This window comes from Sus scrofa, chromosome 15, assembly GCF_054392235.1.
Source record: "Sus scrofa isolate SSC_HxYL_T2T_F1_AM1 chromosome 15, Sscrofa_HxYL_maternal_Yorkshire_Landrace_v2.0, whole genome shotgun sequence".
Taxonomy (NCBI): Eukaryota; Metazoa; Chordata; class Mammalia; order Artiodactyla; family Suidae; genus Sus; species Sus scrofa.
In genome coordinates, this window is record NC_139397.1 from 17,303,823 (window position 1) to 17,327,906 (window position 24,084).

The following is a 24,084-nucleotide window of genomic DNA, read 5'->3' on the forward strand; positions in this document are numbered from 1 at the left end:
TGCTCAGTGGGTTAACAATCCAGCGTTGCCATGAGCTGTAGTGTAGGTTGCAGACAGGGCTCGGATTCCGAGTTGCTGTGGCTCTGGCGTAGGCCGGTGGCTACAGCTCCGATTCGACCCCTAGCCTGGGAACCTCCATATGCCACAGGAGCGGCCCAAGAAATGGCAAAAAGACAAAAAAAAAAAAAAAAGAAAAGGAATGAAAAAATACAGTACCTTTTAAAATTGCACCCCAAAAAATCAAATACCTGGGAACAAACCTGACCAAAGAGGTAAAGGACTTATATGCTGAGAACTATAAAACATTCATCAAGGAAATTAAAGAAGATGTAAAGAAATGGAAAGATATTCCATGCTCCTGGGTTATAAAAATTAATATTGTAAAAATGGCTATACTACCCAAAGCGATCTACAGATTCAATGTAATCCCTATCTAATTACCCATGACATTTTTCACAGAACTAGAACAAACAATCCAAAAACTTATATGGAACCACAGAAGACCCAGAATTGCCAAAGCAATTCCAAAGAACAAAAACCAAGCAGGAGGCATAACTCTCCTAGACTTCAAGGAATATTACAAAGCCACAGTCATCAAGACAATGTGGTCCTGGTACCAAAACAGACAGACAGACTAATGGAACAGAATAGAGAACCCAGAAATAAACCCTGACACCTATGGTCAATTAATCTTTGACAAAGGAGGCAAGAATATAAAATGGGAAAAAGACAATCTTTTCAGCAAGCATTGCTGGGAAACCTGGATGCTGCATGCAAATCAGTGAAACTGGAACACACCCTCACACCATGCATGAAAATAAACTCAAAATGGCTAAAAGACTTAAATATAAGACAAGACACCATCAAACTCCTGGAAGAGAACATAGGCAAAACATTCTCTGACATCAACCTTATGAATATTTTCTCAGGTCAGTCTCCCAAAGCAGCAGAAATAAGAGCAAAAATAAACCAATGGGACCTAATCAAACTGACAAGCTTTTGCACAGCAAAGGAAACAAAAAAGAAAACAAAAGACAGCTTACAGAATGGGAGAAAATAGTTTCAAATGATGCAATGGACAAGGGCTTAATCTCTGGAATATACAAGCAACTTATACAACACAACAGTAAAAAAACCAACAACCCAATTGAAAAATGGGCAAAAGACCTGAATAGGAGTTCCCGTCGTGGCACAGTGGTTAACAAATCCGACTAGGAACCATGAGGTTGTGGGTTCAATCCCTGCCCTTGCTCAGTGGGTTAATAATCCGGCGTTGCCGTGAGCTGTGGTATAGGTCGCAGATGCGGCTCGGATCCCGCGTTGCTGAGGCTCTGGTGTAGGCAGGCGGCTACAGCTCCGATTTGACCCCTAGCCTGGGAACCTCCATATGCCGCAGGAGCGGCCCAAGAAATGGCAAAAAAAGACCTGAATAGACATTTTTCCAAGGAAGATGTACCGATGGCCAACAAGCACATGAAAAAATGCTCAACATCACTGATTAGTAGAGAAATGCAAATCAAAACTACCATGAGATACCACCTCACACCAGTCAGAATGGCTATCATTAATAAGTCCACAAATAACAAATGCTGGAGGGGGTGTGGAGAAAAGGGAACCCTCCTGCACTGTTGGTGGGAATATAAACTGGTACAGCCACTATGGAGAACAGTAATGGAGACACCTTAGAAATCTACACATAGAACTACCATATGACCCAGCAATCCCACTTTTGGGCATATATCTGGACAAAACTTTCCTTAAAAAAGACACATGCACCCGCATGTTCATTGCAGCTCTATTCACAATAGCCAAGAGCTGGAAACAACCCAAATGTCCTTCCAAAGATGGTTGGATTAGGAAGATGTGGTATACTACTCAGCCATAAAAAAGAAAAAATAATGCCATTTGCAGCAACATGGATGGAACTAGAGACTCATACTGAGTGAAGTAAGTCAGAAAGAGAAAGACAAATACCATATGATATCACTTATGTCTGGAATCTAATATAAGGCACAATTTCCACAGAAAAGAAAATCATGGACTTGGAGAATAGACTTGTGGTTGCCAAGGGGGAAGGGGAGGGAGTGGGGTGGTTGGGGAGCATTGGGTTAACAGATACAAACTATTGCCTTTGGAATGGATTAGCAATGAAAAAATGAGATCCTGCTGTGTAGTACTGGGAACTATGTCTAGTCACTTATGATGGAGCATGATAATGTGCAAAAATAGAATGTGCACGTGTTTGTGTAACTGGGTCACCATGCTGTACAGTAGGAAAAAAAATGTGTTGGGGAAATAACTATTAAAAATAATAATAATAATTTTTTTAAAAAAAGGTCAGTCTTGGGAGTTCCTGCTATGGCTGAGGGGGTTACAAACCTGACTAGTATCCATGAGTATATGGGTTTGATCCCTGGCCTTGCTCAGTGGGTTAAGGACCCAGCATTGCCATGAACTGTGGTGTAGGTCACAAACGTGGCTCAGATCCCACATTGCTGTGATTGTGGTATAGGCTAGCAGCTGAAGCTCTGAGTCAACCACTAGCCTGGGAACATCAATATGCCACAGTGTGACCCTAAAAAAAAAGCAAAAAACCCCACAAAGTCTTGTAAGAAAAGAAATGGGTCCTGCCATCTCTAGTAAGTTCAGAGAACAGAGACACTCAGAAAGAGAGCCCACAACGCTCCTTTCCTCTCTTTTCTGGCTGGGCCCAAGTTCCTCTTCACACTGCCTTTCTTTATGTTCACCTTACCCACGTTCTTGTGTCCCTGTGCTATCTTTGCCAGTGATGCCCACAGGATGGTGAGCCCAGTTGGTGGGCTCCCCCCAGAACTAAAGAGTTCACTGGTCCCTGGAGTATACAGAACCATCAAAGCATGAAGTCATGCCTTCTGTGTGATGCCACCACACCTCCTGGAAGGATGGATTCTTACAAGATGCCCCAGTCATCTAGCAAAATGTATCCCTAGGTGTGCTACTGTTAGGAGACAGAAGGTCTGAAACTCATCCAGTGCAACGACATGAATAATGATACATTATGAGCATGTGAGAAGAGTCTTGTGTTAAACCTAGTGTAAATCACCACCTCCAAACAATTCCTCTCATGAAAGTTGGGTGGTGGAGTATAGCCACCCTCCCAAATCCTTCCTTCTAGGAGACTCCCCACTCACCAGCCTGACCCAGGAAGTGCCCACTGACTGCGATAATCCAAATTACACCAGCCCGCTGAATAAACTTTTAGTTAAAGATTCATATACATCAGAGGAAACGCCTGGAATAAAACCTAAGACACATGAATCCCAGACCACTGCTCTATAAATCACCCTCTCAAATAGTTATTTCCTTTACCTCAAAAATTAATTCCCTGCCAAATGGGACACTGATATATCCCTGGAGGCCACAGGAATTGGTAGACCCCTACAGAAAGCAACAAGATAACACTGAATGCCATCTCTTAAAATGTTCACTACACTGAGCCCAATAAATCAACTTCTGGAGACTGTGCATGCATATGACCACTAAACCGTCACCCAGAGCGAGGAGAGATGTGATCTGAATGACCAAATCATGATCTATCAGCCCAACGCATACTTATCACTGAACATTATAACCATGAAGATCTTATACCACATAGAAAACCATTTATGGAATAAGCTTACTTTTTTTTTAAAAGGCAGAATCGTACATCTACAGTTGGAAACACATTCATTTTCCCAAACATCAGCTATCCACCAAAAGAGGAAAAAGGAGCATATAAAAAATTAAGACGGATGATGTAGGGTGGTGAGATTACAGCTGATTTTGCTGTTGCTCTGTGTTACCATCCTGTGAAATACCATCTTGGCCATTTGCAAAGGAGGAAAAATCAAATCTACGCCAATCCAGACAGAGACATGAGTGAGAGTAGAAAAAGCTTCCAGCTCCTTCTCCCAAGAGCTGTGTAGCCTTCACCTGCCAGGACAAAGGAGAGGCACCTGTGAGTGACAAAAGCGGTGTTGCCTTGGTTTCCCACAGCTGAGCAGGCTCCCCCCACCACCTCCTAATAGGAGCTTCCTCCTAATGGAAGCTTTTGTTCGGAAGAGGAAGAGCCCTCATTAGAAGGTGCCTGTGCTAAAAGGGAATGCATCTCCCAGACAGGAGGTTTCATCATTCCCATCATTAGCGACAGAATGGAGACGAAAGGTAAGAGGCAGATTAGCCATCGGCAGAGTGGCGATCCTTGCCTGGAAATTAAAAACCCTCTGCCCGGAAGGCCGGCCCAGCAGTCAGGGGATAGGGTGAGCAGCGGTCTAGGGTTTGAGCCACGGGCTGGGGTCCAGTCCCTGGGCTGGCTGCGGCAGGAGCCAACCTGCCATTTTTTCCAAGACAACGGACCCTGTCACTTTCTGGTGTTCCCAGTGTCACCAACTACAAATGCATCACAAACCCAGTGCAGCAGACGACTGGTACTTAATTACAGGATATTGGCGTGAGGGACTCCTGCGGGGGTGGGGGCGCCGGCAGTGAGAGGAGAGGGATGGCCGCCCGGGCATAGCACACATCCCTTCTCCAGTATAATACCTCATGGTATTCAAACTGAAATCTGTAAATCAGCTATCCAAAACTGCAAAGTAACTTTAGATAGGGAAGCAAATTTTACATTTGCAAAGCAGATTCCTACCCCAGCTTCAATGATCCCCCTGCCTGAGCTTCCCCCCAGAACCCCAGGGGGTAGGCTTTCTCTTTCTTTTTAACTCCAACAAGGCAGGATTTCCTCTTTGGACACTCAGAGCATGTGAATTTTTTTTTTTTAACTTGCTCTTCTCATTGAATTAATTATATATATATATATGGTTTTTGATGGCAGGGATCTTGTCTTACAGTAAGTCCACAATGCTTATCAATGAACTTAGCAGCAATAAGCCCCTCGACAGGAAACTGGAACCAAAATTAATAAACGCAAAAGCAATGAGAATGGTGGCATCTAAATGTTAGCGCATCATTCCCATAAAGAAATATATTACCAATATTACCAATAGAAACATAATGCCATCCAAAGAAATGCAAGCCACATATGTAACTTTAAATTTTCTGGTAGTCACATTAAAAATAAGTAAAAAGAAAAAGGGGAAATTTATTTTCTTAATTTTATTTAACCCAATACAGCCAAAAATATCATTTCAACATGTGATGAATACTGAAAAAAAAATGAGTAAATTAATATTTGTTTTGTCTGCAGAAAGCCTTTGAAGGCCAGTTTACATTTTACATCTGAACATACCAGTGTGGACCACCCACATATCAATTGCTTAACAGTCACGTTAGGCTAGTGGCGACCATTTTAGACAGCACAGTGTTACAGTGAAACTCCAAAAAGTCTACAGTGCAGAAAAACACCTCTTTATAAAAGGAAACGTTTTTCATTGTAATCAAGAACTCAAAGTTTTACATTAGCCTGTATGTTACCTCTTTATATTTGTTTTTAATGGAACTAAGGAAGCAAGAATCAGATAAGTGTATAATTTTCCTTTACAAACTTGTTTGGATTAATGTCTAGTTCAGAAAATAGTATTTTCTTTCTTTTTTTTTTTTTTTTTTTTTTTTTTGGCACACCAGACTTTTATTTCACAGCACTGATGACAGCTCACTCCTTTCAGAAAATAGTATTTAAAATAGACCCTCAGGGAGTTCCCACTGTGGCTCAGGGGTAACGAAGCCAACTTGTAACCAAGAGGACATGGGTTTGGATTTGAACCCTGGCCTTGCTCAGTGGGTTAAGAAGGATCTGGCGTTGCCCTGAGCTGTGGCGTAGGTTTCAGATATGGCTCAGATCCACAGTTGCTGTGGCTGCGGCGTAGGCTGGCACCTGTAGCTCCAGTTCCACCCCTAACCTGGGAACTTCCATATGCCACAGGTTCGGCCCTAAAAAGCAAAAAAAAAAAAAAAAAAGAAAAAGAAAAAGAAAAAAACGAACAAATAAATAAACAAAATAGACCTTCAAGCCAGTCTTTTCCAAGGGCCATATTCATTAAGGAAAAGTTAACAATACACAAGAGCAGGCTTTACTCTAGAAGAGCACTTCGGGTGGTAATTTTACCACATGTTTGAGCAGATAATTAGTAGGTTGTGTTGTTTAGTAATTATTACTGAAGAGCTAAACACTTCCCTTCTAAAGTCTTTCGCAAATGTTATATAAACAAACTATTAGTAGTTAGAAGATTGTTTCAATGCTATCATGATGACACTGGTACCAGGGGTCCCGGAAGGCCAGAAGCCTCCTCTGTCTGCCCCCTTCCTCCTTCCTGGGTGGGCGAGGTTGCTCTACCAGGAACAGGGACACAGCAGGTATCCAAGCAACACCTGGGTGGGGTGCTTGCACCCATCATCCCAATGCCTCTATTTTTTGGGCCACAGCATGCAGCAGCTTGATGTGGGATCTCAGCTCCCAGACCAAGGACTGAATCCAGGCTGCAGCGGTGGAAGTGCCAAATCCCAACCACTAGACCACCAGAGAACTCCAACATCCCGATATTAAACCTGGCCAGCCTCTGACAGGGAGACTTATGTAGTATTCTTACTTTCCTCACTTCACCACCCAACTCTCCCATAGCCCTTGAGACCAGCCAGTATGGGCCTGAATCGCAGGGCCCAAACTAACTCATCCTCTCCACAGTAGATGATGTTGAGGTGATGAGAAAATAGCCCCTGAGAGCCAGCCCAGGAACCCAGACCCTGCAGGGTCAGCTTACTAGGGAGGCCAGATGTAGGAAGGAACTGACCACCTCCCATGAGATCCTACCCACCAGTAACCAGGACCAGCAGAGATCTGGACACTGATCAGATTGACGTTTGTTCCTCTCTGTGGAGCAGGAGGCGCCTAAGAAAGAGGAATAGAAGTCCCTTTCCCCAAGTCCCTCCCTCCCTTCCTTCTCTCCCTCCCTCCCTTCCTTCTTTCCTTTCATCTTTTTAGGGCCACACCCATATGGAAGTTCCCAGGCCAAGGGTAGAAAGGGAGCTACAGCTGCCAGCCTACGCCATAGCCAGAGCAACACGGGATCCGAGCCGCGTCTGTGACCTACACCACAGTTAGTGGCAACACCGGATCCTTAACCCACTGATTGAAGCCAGGGATGGAATCCACGTCCTCATAGATACTAGCTGGGTTATTATTGCTGAGCCACAAAGGGAACTCCCCCAAGTTTCTGATGTCAGATGGAGTTGTTATTTACCATAATTCCCAGATGAAAACCAATAATCTCTGTGGAATGAGGTGGCAGACAGTAAAAAACTATGATATAACCTCCTCAGAGAATTGAAGAAGACCGTTCTTCCTTTCCTCACGAGGCATGATGAGAGCTGAAGTGGCAGGGGTTGTTCTGTGAGAGAGCCTGGGAAAGGAAGAGTCCCTAGATCTGTCAGTTCAGAACTATGAACCAAGATCTTTAAATAAAACGTTTCTAAGAGAACATTATTGATCAGCAGCTCTTATACTGAATACTCTGCCTTCAAAGAAGTTAAAGCATCGATTATGGGGATTTGGTTGTTGTTTTTTGTTTTTTTGGTTTTTTTGGTTTTTTGTTGTTGTTGTTGTTGTTGTTGTTTTTGCTGCACCCACAGCATGCGGAAAAGTTCCTGGGCCAGGGATAGAATCCACACCAAAACTGTGACCAGAGCCATAGCAGTGACAACGTTGGAGCCTTAGTCCACTGAACCACCAGAGAACTCCTGGATTTGTTTTTTTCATCTGCATTTTTTCTCTAACCCCCACTCCTTTCCAAAGCCTCTTTTTTAAAGAAAAAAGAAATAAATAACATAAAAAGAGAACTACCTTTTTCCCTAAAGTATTGTGTTGCACTGAATTCTATTCTCACCTGTTTTCCCTTCAGCTGTTTATTATCTAGTATTCACTTCACATCCAGGATGAGTATTCATTGACTGAAAAGATAATACATACTAATACACTAAGACTCACCTGTAATTGGTACCAATTTAATAAGGGTGGGTACTGAGCTTGGAAGACAAATGAGTGACACGTCTGCCTGCTTTCCTGACGTTTATGCAAGCCAGCTGAAGCAAGGGGAGATGAGTGCAGCAGGGGGGAAGCTATAAAGCATGTAGCTCTTTGAATAGCTTTTCTGGGTGACATTGCAATGCCGGCACTGGTTTATTTAAAGGGCTAACTCGAACGTGGACATTGTTAAGGGAGATGGGCTGGAAATCTTGATTAGTCCTGATGGCTTTGTGTGTTTCTACTGCCACACATGACTCCAGAGTATAAGCCTCCCTCCCTCTCATTTCAAGGTCAGTATGTACAAGCATTTCTTTTTCGCCACACTTGTAATCAACAGTACCTAGGATTCTGATTTGAACAAACCAACTGAGAAGAAATTTATGAGGCAATGGGGAGAAACTGTCTGGGCATCTACATTAAGGAATTTTGCACAATTTGGCTGTGATAATGTTACTGTAGTTTTAAGAGTCCTGGTCTTTTAGACCAGGGATATTAATGTTTAGGGATAATATAATGTGAGATATGAGATTTCACTTTAAAATAATTAAGTGACTTGGGTGGGAAAAGGTTAGGAGTATAGAGAAAAAAATAAGATTAGCCCACTTGGGTTTTTTTTTGTTTTGTCTTTTTTAAGGCTGCACTCTCATCGTATGGAAGTTCCCAGGATAGGGGTTGAATCAGAGCTACAGCTGCTGGCCTACACCAGAGCCACAGCAATGCCAGATCCAAGCCACGTCTGTGACCTACACCACAGTTCATGGCAACGCCGGATCCTTAACCCACTGAGCGAGGCCAGGGATCGAACCTACATCCTCATGGTTGCTAGTGAGATTCATTTCTGCTGAGCCACAATGGGAACGCCTAGATTAGCCCATTTGTTGATGACAGTTAAACTGGTCGATAGATTCACGTGGGTACATTTTGATATTTTTTCCACTCTGGCATGTGCTTGAATTTTATATAAGTTTTTTTTTGTTTGTTTTTGTTTTTCAAAGAGTACCTAGTAATCAAAGAGGAAGGGGAAAAAAAGCTCTTTCTAGGGCTTTTTTTGGAGGGCTATTATATCGCTTCTCAACTTACCATTGCCCAGAAGGTATCATAGGCCACTCACTGTTAGCTGCAAGAAGGAAGGGAACATCCATCCTAGTTTTCTTTAAGACTACAATCTTGACCTCTATCTCTCTCTGTCTCAAGAGAGAGATTTAGCTTTTGATCGCCTCCAAGAAACAACATCCTTTAGAATACTGAAACTGACAAGAGACAGCCTACAAAATCCTACGGTTTACATTAAAAGTCTAAAGACATTGCCGTGTTCTGGGTCCCCAGGTTAAGAATGTATGATGAAGCACATGCTCTTGGTAAGCATTTAATCTAGCTCAGGTATGAGGGATGCCTTAGAGACAAACTGGTAGCAACTCCATGGGATGGACAGAGAAGTGAGAACCGAAAACAGAAGACAATTCGCCATCTCTAAATTGCTCCCTCTCAAAAACTATGGATGCTTTAAAATCATCTATGTCCTTTGACCGGGCAATCCCAATTCTAGGAAGGTATTCCAACAAAAAATTGGCAAGGGTACAAAGAGATGTGCGCGCTGACGTTTATCACGCCTTTGTTCACAACAGAAAAATAAAACAAAAATAACAAATGTCTCTAAGCACAAAATGGTTAAATTATTAATGAGACACACAATGGAACTTTATACAACCTCTAAAAATGCTATCTGAGGTATACTATTTAGTAAAACAGAGAGTTCCAAAAAAGACTTTATAAAATCATTAATCTTCATTTTAAAACAAAGTGCGTTTTCTATAGGATAGAAAAGAGCAGGAATAAACAACAAAATGTTAATAACATTTTCTGATTCATTAAAGTAAAAGTGATTTTTACCTTCTTCTTCATGCTTTCACACATGGCCTGAGTTTTTTTCAATAAGCATATATCGGGACCCCCCGGAAAGCTATTTCTTTTCAGATAATAACAACAAAACCACGAAGAGGTCCAAAGGAGGAAAAAAAATCAACCAGAGCTGGACAGAGGTCAAAGGTAAAAATCCAAGCACATAAACCCTAGGCTCGGACATCTGACAGCCTGGGAGGGTCGACATTCTTTCACTTCTTTCAAAAGCCATCTCATGCTAAGCGACTGTTCTGTTTCAGGTACTATTATTCCAGGACTTGGAGATGGAAATAAATGGCATGCATCTCTTGCCATCCTCGGATTTTAGTCTAATTGGAGGAAAGGACGCAGGTACCCAAACAAATGAAATGCAGTACTTTGGGAGGTCTGGTACAAGGAGTGCAGGTGAGAAAGCATCTAACCTGGCCAGGGTGGCAGGGTGCGGGCGGAGAGTTGCTGGGCAAAGATGCTGTCAGAAGAGGCACCATGGGGTAGGAGTCTAAAGGCACATGGATGTTGCCAGGCCAGCACACTTTGAGGACGCTCATCCCAGGCATGTGGGAAGTGGGCAGCTGTGGCAGCCAAGGGCAAGTGCTGAGAAGCCTAATATTTCTGAGGAACAGAAGCAAGGAGGGAACAAAGACCGAGGGAGTAGGGGGAGGATAGGCCCGGAATATGGTAGGTTTCGGAGGCCCCACTAAAGCATCTGAGTTCCAACCGACCAAGACTCTCTCCATGATCAAATCTTAGGCTCCCCTAGCCCTCTTCTGAACGGGGCCTTGACTTTGGACCTCTATGTCTGTCTTTGTAGAGTCCAGTTTTAGCAAGCACCCCACAAAGGCAGTTTCAAGAGAATCGCCCCACCGTCACTGTCTTACCACCCTCAATCCCTCCACAGTTGTATCTTAACACCCTGAAGTCTGCCTTCAGCAAGAATCCTGTTAAATCGGTTTGGAAAGAACGCCCACTAATTCTCATGTCTCCTCTTAGTGATTGTCCATCCACATAACCCCGCACCCACCTGCTCCACTTGTACTTGAAATCAAGCCTCATTTCTCTCTCCTATTACAGTAGTAATAACATCTACCACAAAAGTGTTCCTTATTATTTTTACAAGTGTCAGAATAATTTTTTCTTTAACACAACCTGAGGGCACCAGGGAACCTGCAAAGGGTCTCGAACTTTCTCAAGATTAGTCAGCCCACAAGGGCTTCATCTCTAGAATATATAAACAACTTATACAACCCAACAGCAACAAAGCCAATCAATCAATGGAAAAATGGGCAAAAGACCTGAATAGACTGTTCTCCAAAGAAGATATACAGATGGCCAACAAACACATGAAAAAATGCTCAACATCCCTGATTAGTAGAGAAATGCAAATCAAAACTACCACGAGATACCACCTCACACCAGTCAGAATGGCCATCATTAATAAGTCCACAAATAACAAGTGCTGGAGGGGCTGTGGAGAAAAGGGAACCCTCCTGCACTGCTGGTGGGAATGGAAACTGGTACAGCCACTATGGAGAACAGTTTGGAGATACCTGAGAAATCTATACATAGAACTTCCATATGACCCCACAATCCCACTCTTGGGCATCTATCCGGACAAAACTCTACTTAAAAGAGACACGTGCACCCGCATGTTCATTGCAGCACTATTCACAATAGCCAGGACATGGAAACAACCCAAATGTCCATCGACAGATGATTGGATTCGGAAGAGGTGGTATATATACACAATGGAATACTACTCAGCCATAAAAAAGAATGACATAATGCCATTTGCAGCAACATGGATGGAACTAGAGACTCTCATCCTGAGTGAAATGAGTCAGAAAGACAAAGACAAACACCATATGATATCACTTATAACTGGAATCTAATATCCAGCACAAATGAACATCTCCTCAGAAAAGAAAATCATGGACTTGGAGAAGAGACTTGTGGCTGCCTGATGGGAGGGGGAGGGAGGGGAAGAGATCGGGAGCTTGGGCTTATCAGACACAACTTAGAATAGATTTACAAGGAGATCCTGCTGAATAGCATTGAGAACTTTGTCTAGATACTCATGTTGCAACAGAAGAAAGGGTGGGGGAAAAACTGTAATTGTAATGTATACATGTAAGGATAACCTGACCCCCTTGCTATACAGTGGGAAAATAAAAAAAAAAAAAAGATTAGTCAGCCCAACAAGGTATAGAGAAAAAAACACTAAGTCTTACAATAGCGTGTATTTTCTGAACACCTGTTATACACCAGGCACTGTACTCAGCACTCTACACACATTTGCCCACAAGGACTCTATAACGTGGAGAATGATATTATCCCTATTTCACAAGCCAGGAAACTGAAACTTAGCATGGTTTAGCAAGTTCAGAAAGCCAAGAAGTCACAGAGCTGAGAACTGGTCCTGGGTTCAGTGCTGGGGATAGTACAATGAATCTAAAACTCTATCCCAATCTCTGCAATATTTGCAAATAACCACAAATTAGTCTCTGTTCCTACTAAAAAGAAACTGGTTGATGCGCCGCAAATGGGTTAAGGGAGGAGGAGCTTCCTCTGCCACAAAAATAGGACTTTCTGGAAAAACCGGAGAGAAATGGGATGAAATTGGTTCTGTCAGGGAGATTTTTTTTAACTCAAGAGAAACCATTAGGGAGTAGGTAGTTTTGTTTTTGCTTGTTTAATGAGTAGACACAGGTGAGAAATCTGAGGCAGGGACTAAAGGGAACCCAAAGGTGGGGGAGGTCTCCTATTCTGAATGGAGAAGAGCCAAGGATATAAAACGCTATCATTAAATAGGGGAGTTGGGCCAAGCAAGCCCGGTGGAGGCAGAGGGAAGTCCCCAGGGATGCTGAGGTTATTTAGGGAAATGCAGAAACTGGCATTCAGGGAGACTTGATTCCAGGCAGGGAACAGGGGAAGATGGAACTGTCAATCAACATGGACTTACTAAGCAACCAGAAAATGACAGTAAAGGGGACAAAGACAAAAACAGTTCCTGCTTCTGAGAAGCTTATAACTTACGTGAGGATATGCATGTACGCACATATACCCTATATGTTAACACTGAAGTTACTGGGAACAGCTGATAGAGTCTCTAAGTGGAACCTGAGCTCTGCCTTCTGGATGGTTAGCAATTCTACGCACCAGAGGGAAAGAGTGGCTATTCCAAGCAGAAGAATGGGGTGAACAAGTGCCTAGGAAATAGGATCTAGGATGCGTTTTCAGGGGCTAGCCAGAGTTAAGGGCAGTAATTTAGGCGGCATTGGGGCGGGGAACAGACTAATTCTGAAAATAAGGAAAACGACAAGGGGAATAAAAATGGTTGGGAGATAATTAGCATTAATTGTGCATTTTCTCCATGCCAGATGGTACTTCAACCACTTTATTTCATTTCATCCCAGAGACCCTGCGAGATAAGTAATTATCTCCACTTTAAATGCAACCAAAGTGAGACCCAGGAAAGCTAAGCAACTTGAAAAAAACCCCAAAGCAAGCTAGTGACTCCAAATTCAGCTCTAACTCTCCCCTCTGCTCTGTCCACCCCAGTCATTTATGTAGCACCAACTGTGAGTTCATCACGAACATAAGTGACCTCCAGCGACACACGCCAGCTTATGCTCACTCATTCCAGGGTAAACCTACAGGAAACTACGAATTCATTTTCAAGTGATATAAACTATCTTTGAATTGGGGGCACCAGGGATGAAGGACTAATATATCTCCATACTAGTAAACACTACTGTTAACATTCACTTTGACAAAGTCACTGAATAAACTCCATAAGAATCAGCTTAAAATGTTACTGTTTTTAGGTGAGAACACAAAGTGGTACAACCACTTTGGAAAACTACTTGGCAGTTTCTTAGAATTAAACATACAGTTACAATGTGATCTAGCAATCCCACCCCTGAGTGTCTATCCAAGGGAAATAAAAATTTATACACACACAAACCATGTGCAAAGGTTTGTAACAGCTTTATTCATAACCATCTCAGACTGGAAACCCAGATGTCCTTCAACAGGGGACTTGATAAACAAACTATGGTATACTCATATAAAGTAATACAACTAAGCAATTAAAAAAGGAATGAACTAATGATACATGCAACAACAACCTAAATCTCCAAGGACCCAGGCTCAAAAAGATAACTCCAATTTACAATTCCATTTTTATGACACTCTGGAAAAGGCAAAATGTATAGAGAGGAAGAACAGATGATGATTGCCAGCAGTTAAGAGAGAGGAGAAGGTTTGATTACAGAGGGGTGACATGAGGGCTTTTTTATTTTGGGGGGGGTGAAGAAACTGTTTTGTACCTTGAGTAGGGTGGTTAGGTGGTAAGCAGAGTCATAGCCCAAAAGATGTCCACACTAATCCCTGGAATCTGTGAATATGTGAAAGTTACAAGGTAAAAGGAACTTGGCAGATAGAATTAAGGTTGCTAATAAACTGACCCTGCAATAGGGAGTTTATCCCAGATTATCTGAGTGGGCGCATTATAATCTCGTGGGCCCTTAAAAGTGTACGAGAGAGACAAGGGAGTCAGTGAGAGACCTGCTACAGAAGAGGCAGGAGAGATACTAAGCATGGGAATGAATCAACCCATTGCTGGCATTTATAGTATAGGAAGGGAGCCATGTGGCTAGGGCTGAGCATAGCCTCTAGAAGCTGAGAACAGCCCAGGCTGACAGCCAGCAAGGAAACGGGGACCTCAGACCTACAATCACAAGGACATGAATTCTGCCAACAACCTGAACAAGAAGCAGATTTTTCCCTCAGACCCTCTAGAAAACAAAATGGCCCTTCCAACACCTTGGTCTTGACCTTGTGAGACTCTAAACAGAAACCAGCAGACCTGATGGATTTCTGTCGATTTAAAAAAAAATGCACAACCTAAAAACTGAAATTTATGTTTTATTGGTGGCATTTACTGAGGACAATAGCCGAGTTGGCAGCCTCTCTGATAGCTGTTCCAAAGAGGTAAGGGAGGAACCAGGATATACATTTTTTGGAGGGGAGAAAAAAAAAAAAAAGCATGTGGGGGAACATCAAAACTCCTGATGATCCAGGGAGTTCCCGTTGTGGCTCGGTGGTTAACGAATCCGACTAGGAACCATGAGGTTGTGTGTTTGATCCCTAGCCTTGCTCAGTGGGTTAAGGATCCAGCGTTGCCCTGAGCTGTAGCGTAGGTTGAAGATGCAGCTCGGATCCCAAGTTGTGGCGCCTACGGCTCCAATTAGACCCCTAGCATGGGAACCTCTATATGCCACAGGAGCGGTCCTAGAAAAAGGCAAAAAGACCAAAAAAAAAAAAAAAAAAAAAAAAAAAAGATTACTGTTGATCCCCCCCAAAAAAATAAATACATAAAACCAGACATCTCAAGTTAATGATTTTAGTGCTTTTCTGCATTTGGGAAGATGAAAGAGTCTGGGCTAATTGAAATCATTCCTTTGATATGCATCTAAACTACCCAGGGCTGGTATCCTGTTTTGCTTCATCCTGAATTCCCCCCAGGGTGCACCATCAATGGCAAGTGACATTCTTTGTCCACATGACTTATGGAAACTGTGTGATAATAAACTTGTATAGTTTTAAGCCTTTAAGTTTGTGGTAATTTGTTACAGCAGCAACAGAAAACTAATACAGCACAGCTATACAACTCTTTGTGTATAAATTTTTAAAAATATTATTGCTTTTAAAGACCATTACTACAGACAAAAAGAAAAGTTCTAGCTATATTTCTTAACGTCCTCCACCCATAATCTCCACATCGATAACTCACTCAGGCTTGGAACTTGGTTTCTGTCCTGGCCACTGCTTTCCCTGCCCATCCACTGCCCAGAACTAATCTAAGCTCCTACAGGCCACTTTCCACATCAAAGACTGGCTCAGGGTTTGCAGCCTTTGGAAAAGGAAGATATTTTCCTTTGGCTTTCAAACAAGTCAAAATTTACACTGCCTCAGGGGAAGCACCCATGTTAACTGGATCTGCTTTCGCCGGACAGCAAACCAGAGGAAAGCCCAAAACTGAGGTGTAAAAGTCCATTTCAGTGAACCTTACTGAGAACTCTCTAAGAGAGTTCCATCAATACACATGCATCAAAGCCAACAGACAGGGCTCAAAGTAATGACTCAACAGGATTTTTAGCAGCTAATGGAATATTCTGAGAAATGCTGTAAATCCAGTATTTTTCTCTGAAGAATTAACATGGTGGAGTCCCCCACCCCCACCCTCTACTTTTAGCTCACTACCACTGCCATTAGCTCTACTACCTTTTGGGTTTTTTGTTTTTGTTTTGTTTTGTTTTGTTTTTTGGCCACACCCACAGCCCCAGAGCCAGGGATTGAACCTGCGCCACAGCTGTAACCTAAGCCACAGCAGAGCCACAGCAGTGGCAATACCAGATCCTTAACCTGCTGTACCACCAAGGGAACTCCAGCTCACCTTTTAACAAAGCTGAATACAGTTCTTTCCCAATTTTCCTTTAAGTATATTATATATTCTCTTACCAGGCCTGCTCAAAGGGATAGCACATTTCTTTAAAATTATTTTTTAAACTATTCCCCACAGCTGATAATCAATTAGAAGTCCATAAAATCAGTTAAATATAGCAAAGTAAAGATTACTAGATTCAACAAAGAGATCAATAAATATTTACTAAATGCCTTCTATAGACAAGGGTCCTGAGAAGTACAAAGAAGCAAAACATGGAATGGATGGGTCTTGTCTCTATTCATGGCTTACAGTGTCATTAGACATATGATCAAAACAAATAATTAGCCTAAGGCAAAAAAAATGTGAGATCATATACAAAATAAATGGTACAAGAGTTCACAATGGAAAGAGACTATGGCTGGGGCAGTCAGGGAAAGAAAGCTCTGCACAGGAGCCAAGGGGAAAAAAGCAATAGAGAAGAGATTATTCCCCCCAAGACAGGACATTTTCCTAAAAGAGAAATCCAGAAATTCCACCTGCAAAATCTCCCTCTTAGCACACATTTCCATAAGAATTGAACAAGATATTAAAGGGGAAAAAATGACCCCAATTTCAGAAACAAAAAGAATTTCTAGGATTCTGACTTTGGACTCACAGCTAATGGCACAGAAATTCATTCTTCACTCATCTCTATGGGGAGTGAAAGTGGTTAACATTTCTGGATGTCTCTGGTCTTCTTTGGTCATCCCTGCAAGCAAGGAAGGGAGTGCCCACCTAAGGCAGTCTATACCGGCAACTGAGCCATGTGGGCTGCTTCCAAGTGAACTGGATTGGGAGCCACCGTACTCAGTGTACAAAGCGTATTACAGGCTGCCAAAACTGTCACTTCCTTTAGTCACACATTATTAATTAGAAATGGGAAGGGTCCTAGCACATGCTACCCCAAGTCCCAATACCCTTCAGCATCTGGCTGTCTACTGTTCTGTACCACTCCCACCAAAAGATGTGTAAAAGAACATTTGTAGCACTCTGCCTATATTAGCCCCAAAGTGAAACCTATCCAAACAGTTACTACCAACTGTTACTGGATTAAAAAACTGTGCTGTAGTCATTCATAAAGAGATACTAAAGAACAATGAGGATGAACAACCTGCACCTACATAGCACAACATGGATGAATTTGACAAGCATGATGTTGAGCCAAAGAATTCACACACAGACGTGAACATACTATATGGTTTTATGTATATATAGCTTTAAGAAAAGCAAAATTAACCCATGGCATTAGTTTTGTTTTTTGTCTTTTGGGGGCTGCACCCACAGCATATGGAGGTTCCCAGGCTAGGGATCGAATCAGAGCTGTAGCTGCCAGCCTACACCACAGCCACAGCAACTTGGGATCTGAGCTGCATCTGCGACCTACACCACAGCTCACAGAAACCCAGATCCTTAACCCACTGAGTGAGGCCAGGGATTGAACGTTCGTCCTCATGGATGCTAGTCAGATTGTTTCCTCTGAGCCACGATGGGAACGCAACCTATGGCATTAGAATTCAGAAAAGTAATTACCCAGAGGCAGAGGGAATTCGTGACTGGGAGGGACATAGGGGGAATTCTGGGATCCTGAAGATGTCTGTTTCTAAGAAGGAGTTACAAGGGAGTGTTTACAAAGTATCATTAAGCTGTACACTTTAAAAAACAGTTTTCGATATGAATGCTTTATTTCAATAAAAAATTTATCTTAAAGAAAACGAAAACTGTTGTATTAAAGGATTACAATAATGTGATCAAAAATTTCAATGTACCGTTGAAGAGATAAACATACAAACTTTAAATACGGTGATTGTTTTACTTTATTCAGTCAATAATATGTGCAGATGGGAAATAGCATGTATACTCATAGTAATGTCATAAAATTAAAGGATAATCCTAAAATTAAGGATCTATGTCTTGCACACAGATCAATGGGGCGATTTATCACTCCCCTTCATTAGTCCTGGTATACCACTCTTAGGAGACAAAGACAGAGGAGAAAGAGGAAGAAGGAAAAGAAAAAGGAGGAGGAGGAAGAGGAGGAGAGAAGGAGAAAGAGAAGGAACTTCAGCTTTTCTTAAAACTTCTGAAAAAATAGGGTCACCAGTACATGTTCTCGTGCTGCACAATTATTTGTTAAAAAATTGTTACAAGACAAGGGGCAGGGTCTAGATGTCCTGTAACTCCCACTCTCCCTGAACCACAGCCTGGCTCAGGAAATGACAAATCAGACTGTAGGCTGACCCTAGCTTAGAAGTATAGCCCATCACTATCCCATGCCTGCCATTAAGTAAGAATTTTTGTCCTTATCAATAATTGTAGCCTCCATGTTTCTCTCAGTTTAACACTAAGCAGAGAGAAAATCCCACTTTCCTGACCTCACTGGTCAGTTCTCGGGGTGAATGACCATCCAGAGCATTTGGAGGTCACCGGTTTCCTGATGACTCTGAAAACAGGGAGGAGAGAAGAGGTCGCCAAGGGGCGCTGCCTTCCTAAGGAGGGTACAAAATGAAACCCTAAGGCCCGAGCCTTGCTTTGGTTCTCTTCTCCTGGAGAGCGCCTGCCTGCCGGTTCTGCTGGCACCTGCTAGTCCCCAGGGCCCTTCACAGGGACTGCGGCACAGCCTTGGCGGAGATACTGGGGCTGCTACGGCCAGCAAAAGTTGGCCTCTGGTCTTGAGAAGGGCCTGGCTTACTCGAGCAGAGACCCTAGGTAAATTGTCACCTGTCAATCATTTGACCTAAATACACCAGCCACTGGGGGAAAGGCAAGGGAGGGGGTTAGTCGGAGCATGCTCAGTAATCGGGATGACATCACTTAATCAATGCTGAGGCCGGGAAGGCTGCATCAGCAGCCTAGAGCAGGCTGCCAGGAACATGTCAGCGGGGATCGGGAGGCTCCCATTAACTCGGTACCTCCCCACGCGACTCGCATACAAAGAGGGCACATCAGCTACACACACTGGGGACAGCGGAGGGGGAAGGGCAGGGGAGGAGAGGGGAGGCTGGCTTATTTCATTTGACATACTCCTTTAAGAACTAAAAATCAATGGTATTCCATCCCCCCACCAGCAGTCCGGCTGCAGAAAGGAAGCCAAGTCTGGGGAGGTGAGGGGAGGAGGGGGAAGGGAAATATGGGAAGGGAGATCGAGAGGGAGGGGGCCCCATCCACACAAAGTAACTTATTCTTTGGGAACAGAGGCGATTTAGCTACGTTCAGGACCCCCAACCCCACGCCAAACAGCGCGAAGTGTACCCAAGGGTGTTCGGACCCCAGCTGGGGGCTGCCCCATGGGGGAAGAGTCAGACCCAAGGTCCAAGTAAGGGAAGCCTGGGTTGAGAGAGAGCAGGAGGAGACACACGAGGCCCCCCCGGGGACACGAAAGCCACCAGTGTTCCCCTACCCCCGGCCTTCCGCGTGCAGAGCAAGGTGAAACACTGCGGGGTCCGAGTCTACACAGGGTGCGAGCTCCAAGCCTAGGATGGGATTTTTCCAGTACCTTTTTTCCCTCTTTTACTAAGATCTTGAGAAGAGGCAAAGTGTTCGAAAAATCGAACCGATGCCTGGAATCATTTGTGGTTTACACAGCTCATACTTGAAGGGGAACCTGGGCTTGAGGGTAACCTGAATACACTACCCACGCGGCGTGGCCAGGGCGGGAAACAATAGGCCCACCCGGGCCCCCACCCCAATAACAATGGCGGCGCGGAACCCTTCCTCGCCCCCCACCCCCACCTCCGCTGCCTGGGGCCCGCCCTGCAGCCCCCAGTTGACCCTCCACCCAGCGAGGAGGAAACTACAGGGTGGGATTGGGTGGGGAGGTCTCTCGTCAAGTCCACCCTAGAGGGCAGCAGGGATGTCCGAAGGGGCGGCCTGAGCATCTCTGCCTGGTCTGGGGTGTCGGGGCGCTGAGCTGCGGCGTGAAGCAGCAGAGGAGGCCAGACATCCCGACCACTTACCCCGATCACCACGGTCTCATCGCCTTTAAATTTGGGGATGAATTTGTCCCCGCGAAGGATCTCTGCTTCGTTAAGTGGCCGGAACCGGCACATCACTTTGATGCTGCATTCGGCTGGATCCGCCATCTCGGCCCGCGGCAGGGAGGGAGCGCGGGGATGGGTGGGGGGGCCGGGGTTCCGCACAACGAGGGACGCGGTCGAGAACCGCACCTCCCGCAACAAGGCCGCCTCCTGCAGCCTCCGACAAAGCTTCTCAGCAGGTCATCGCGAACGCGGCGGGCTGGGCAGCTGTGGCCGCTCCGAGACCTCCTAGGTGAGCAACCTCTCAACCTTCGGCCCGGCCAGCTGCAGATCTGCCTTTCCTGGCGCTGCCCTGGCCCTGCGCTGCAAACCCAGGCCCACCTGCCCGCGACCACGCGGCGGGCGGACCAGGCGATGCGCTGGGAGCGAGCCTCTCCCGGCTCAGACCTCCCGGGCTCCTGCGAGCTCAGCCATCCTGCATCAGCACCAGCACGCTCCGTCGCCTCCCCGGCCCGCCCCTTCGCCCCGCCCTCCCCGGGCGGCCCCTGGGCGGTGACGTCACTGCGGAGATCCGCCAGACCCTCGCCCCGGCTCCTGAGAGAGGAGTATCCTGGGACTTGTAGTCGTTACACAGGCAGGTGGAAGGACTAAGATTTCCGGATTTGGCGTTTAAGCAGCAGTGGTGTCCCGGGTGCCACTTCCGAGAGCTTGCAGGTCTTGGCTGGCAGCCCAAGTCAAGAACAGGGTGGATGTCACAGCCAATATTCCTGGTTTAAATCTCTATAAATTACCAGGTCTATATCATCTCTACATCTTTTCATGATCCCAAAGGAGAACGCCCTCTTAAGACAGTGTCCATACAAACAGTATGGAGGTTTTCTCTGTGCTCAACAGTTTTTAAAGGTTGTGAAGAAATCGGGGGGAAATGAGATTTCCATGAATATTTGAAGCCAGTAATTTCTGAAAATGCCTGCACATAGATAACAGTTCATACATATTTTGGACCAGGTGCTCATTTACTATCTGATGAACGTTTTACATTATAAAAAAAAAAAGACAAACCCATACACACTTACAGATTTTTCATGCTTTTTCACAGGGTTTGGGGACAACTGACAGCTGCCTGTAACTCTCAGGTTAAGAACCTCTTAATTACTACCAATTACAGTGCAGTTTACAGAACCACTGCCTAATACTTCCTTATAATCCTGTAGAATGAACATAATATATATAGGACCAGGTCCAAAGTACTTTGCAAAATACATCCAGACCCCATGATCAGAATTCTGTCTACTTATTAGCCTCATCTCTTGCCATTTCTTGTCTTGATGTTTACACTCTGACAAACATCAAAATATTGGTGGCTTCCTCCATTTAAATTTACTCTTGCCCTGCTTTCTTCTGATACTTTAAGGATTTACTCTCCTGGAGTCACCCATTAATGACTATTATTATTAGGTATGGATTTTAGGGCTCTTGTGGTAGAGAGTGATAAAAATTCAATAGGAGACACTGAGGCAAAAAGAGAACTTATCAAAAGAAGGCAGATTGATCTTGTTCCCGTCGTGGCTCAGCGGAAACAAATCTGACTAGGAACCATGAGGTTGCGGGTTCGATCCCTGGCCTTGCTCAGTGGGTGAAGTATCCGGTGTTGCTGTGAGCTGTGGTGTAGGTCGCAGACACGGCTTGGATCTGGTGTTGCAGTGGCTGTGGCATAAGCCAGCAGCTGCAGCTCCAATTAGACCCCTAGCCTGGGAACCTCCATATGCCGTGGATGCAGGCCTGAAAAGACAAAAGGCAAAAAAAAAGACAAAAAAGAAATAATGGAGTTCCCTGGTGGGCTAGCCATTGAGGATTCAGTGTTGTCACTGCTGTGGCTCAGGTTTGATCCCTGCCCTGGGAAGTTCCACAGGTGTAGCAAAACAAACAAACAGACAAAAAAAAATTAAAAATCAAGCCAAGGAAGATATAGGCTACCAAGCCTTTCTCTTTACCTCTTTTTTTTTTAATTGGCTTCACTCTTTCTCACTCTACATCATCCCTCCACATGTCAAGAAACTCAGCTGCCAATAGCCCCTGTGATTTATTCTTCAATTTCTACCCTAAGATAAGGAGAGATGTTTGTGAAACTTTGGGTTTGAAAATTTGGTTTGAAAAATCCTAGGGAAAGTTTATGATTGGCCCGGAGTTAAGTTGTTGTCTACCCCTAGAACACTCAATCAAAATCAAGGACTTTGTAAAATCACAAAGGAATCTCATGGGGGGAAGCTTCCCAAAAGAAGAGGGATGTCAGTTCCAGAAAAGCATGTTGTAGAGCTGGCAGCACCATTAGGGTCCACCCTCTCCTTCCTGTGCTACCTTTTCCCCTAGGACTCAGCTCAAAACTCCCTCCTCATGAAGCCTTCCCTGACTCATAAACATTGACAGAAATTAGGTGGTCCTCCTTGTGGTTCTCATCATCTCTGTCCCTCTCATTCCCTGCATCTCCAGGGATAGTGTTATCTGCCTCATCTTTATGTCTCTAGATTTTAGGACAAACAAGCAGCATAAGGAACCCAACCTAGGGGGACGCTCTACTTGAGTGAGAAACCTGGCTCTCTTATTCCATGGCAAGGAATTTATTTCCTTAAGCCTCTTTCCTCATCTCTATTATTTTTTTTATTTTTTATTTTTGTGTGTGTGTCTTTTTGCCATTTCTTGGGCCGCTCCCTCGGCATATGGAGGTTCCCAGGCTAGGGGTCGAATCGGAGCTGTAGCTGCCGGCCTACAGCAGAGCCACAGCAACTCGGGATTGGAGCCGCATCTGCAACATACACCACAGCTCACAGCAATGCCGGATCCTTAACCCACAGAGCAAGGCCAGGGATCAAACCCGCAACCTCATGGTTCCTAGTCGGATTCGTTAACAACTGAGCCACGACGGGAACTCCCATCTCTATCATTTTTGAGTAATGATATCATCTTTGAGTAATGATATCATCTCATAGAATTTTTGAGGGATTTATAAGAAGTAATACTTTAAAAGCACCTACATGATGCTTGACACTTATATGATATAAACCTTTGAAAGTTAGATATTACTTTTTTCTTTTTTTATGGCTACGCCTGCAGCATATGGAAGTTCCTAGGCTGGGGTCGAATCAGAGCTGCACCTGAGGCCTATGCTACAGCCATAGCAATGCCAGATCTAAGCTGATCTGGATCCTTAACCCACTGAGAGAGGCCAGGGATTGAACTGGCATCCTCATGGACTTTATGTTGGGTTCTTAACCCACTGAACCACAACAGGGACTACAAAAGTTAAATATTATTATTATTATAAGGTAATGAACAAATGATTATAAAACAAGTAATTAGTTAATTTTAGGAACGCATTTGTTGGTTAAATGCAGGTGTACCTGGGAATGCAGGTTCTCCACCTAGCTGAGAAAACAGAACTACAGAAATATACTTTTGTAAACTACTGTGAGCTGTACTAATTTGATTTTCTGTCCTCAGATACAGTGAAAGTAGGCTTAAAAAGGTCTAAATGCCAAAGTTCCCATCATGGCTCAGTGGTAATGAAACATGAGGACGTGGGTTCAATCCCTGACCTTGCTCATTGGGTTAAAGATCCATTATTGCCATGCGCTCTTTTGTAGACTGCAGATGCAGCTCGGATCTGGTGTTGCTGTGGCTATGGTATAGGCTGGCAGCTACAGCTCTGATTCTACCCCTAGCCTGGAAACTTCCAT

At 44.2% G+C, this 24,084-nt stretch overlaps 1 protein-coding gene across 1 annotated transcript in view; it reads right to left on the reverse strand.

Moving 5' to 3' along the window:
• Positions 1-20,872, reverse strand: part of KIF5C (kinesin family member 5C) — a 169,334-nt gene extending 148,462 nt beyond the window's left edge. The window contains exon 1 of the mRNA XM_003359416.5: positions 20,330-20,872. Within this exon, the coding sequence (XP_003359464.1) occupies positions 20,330-20,455 (126 nt within the window). The 5' untranslated portion in view covers positions 20,456-20,872. The remainder of the gene's footprint in view (positions 1-20,329) is intronic.
• Between the last annotated feature and the right edge of the window lie 3,212 nt (positions 20,873-24,084).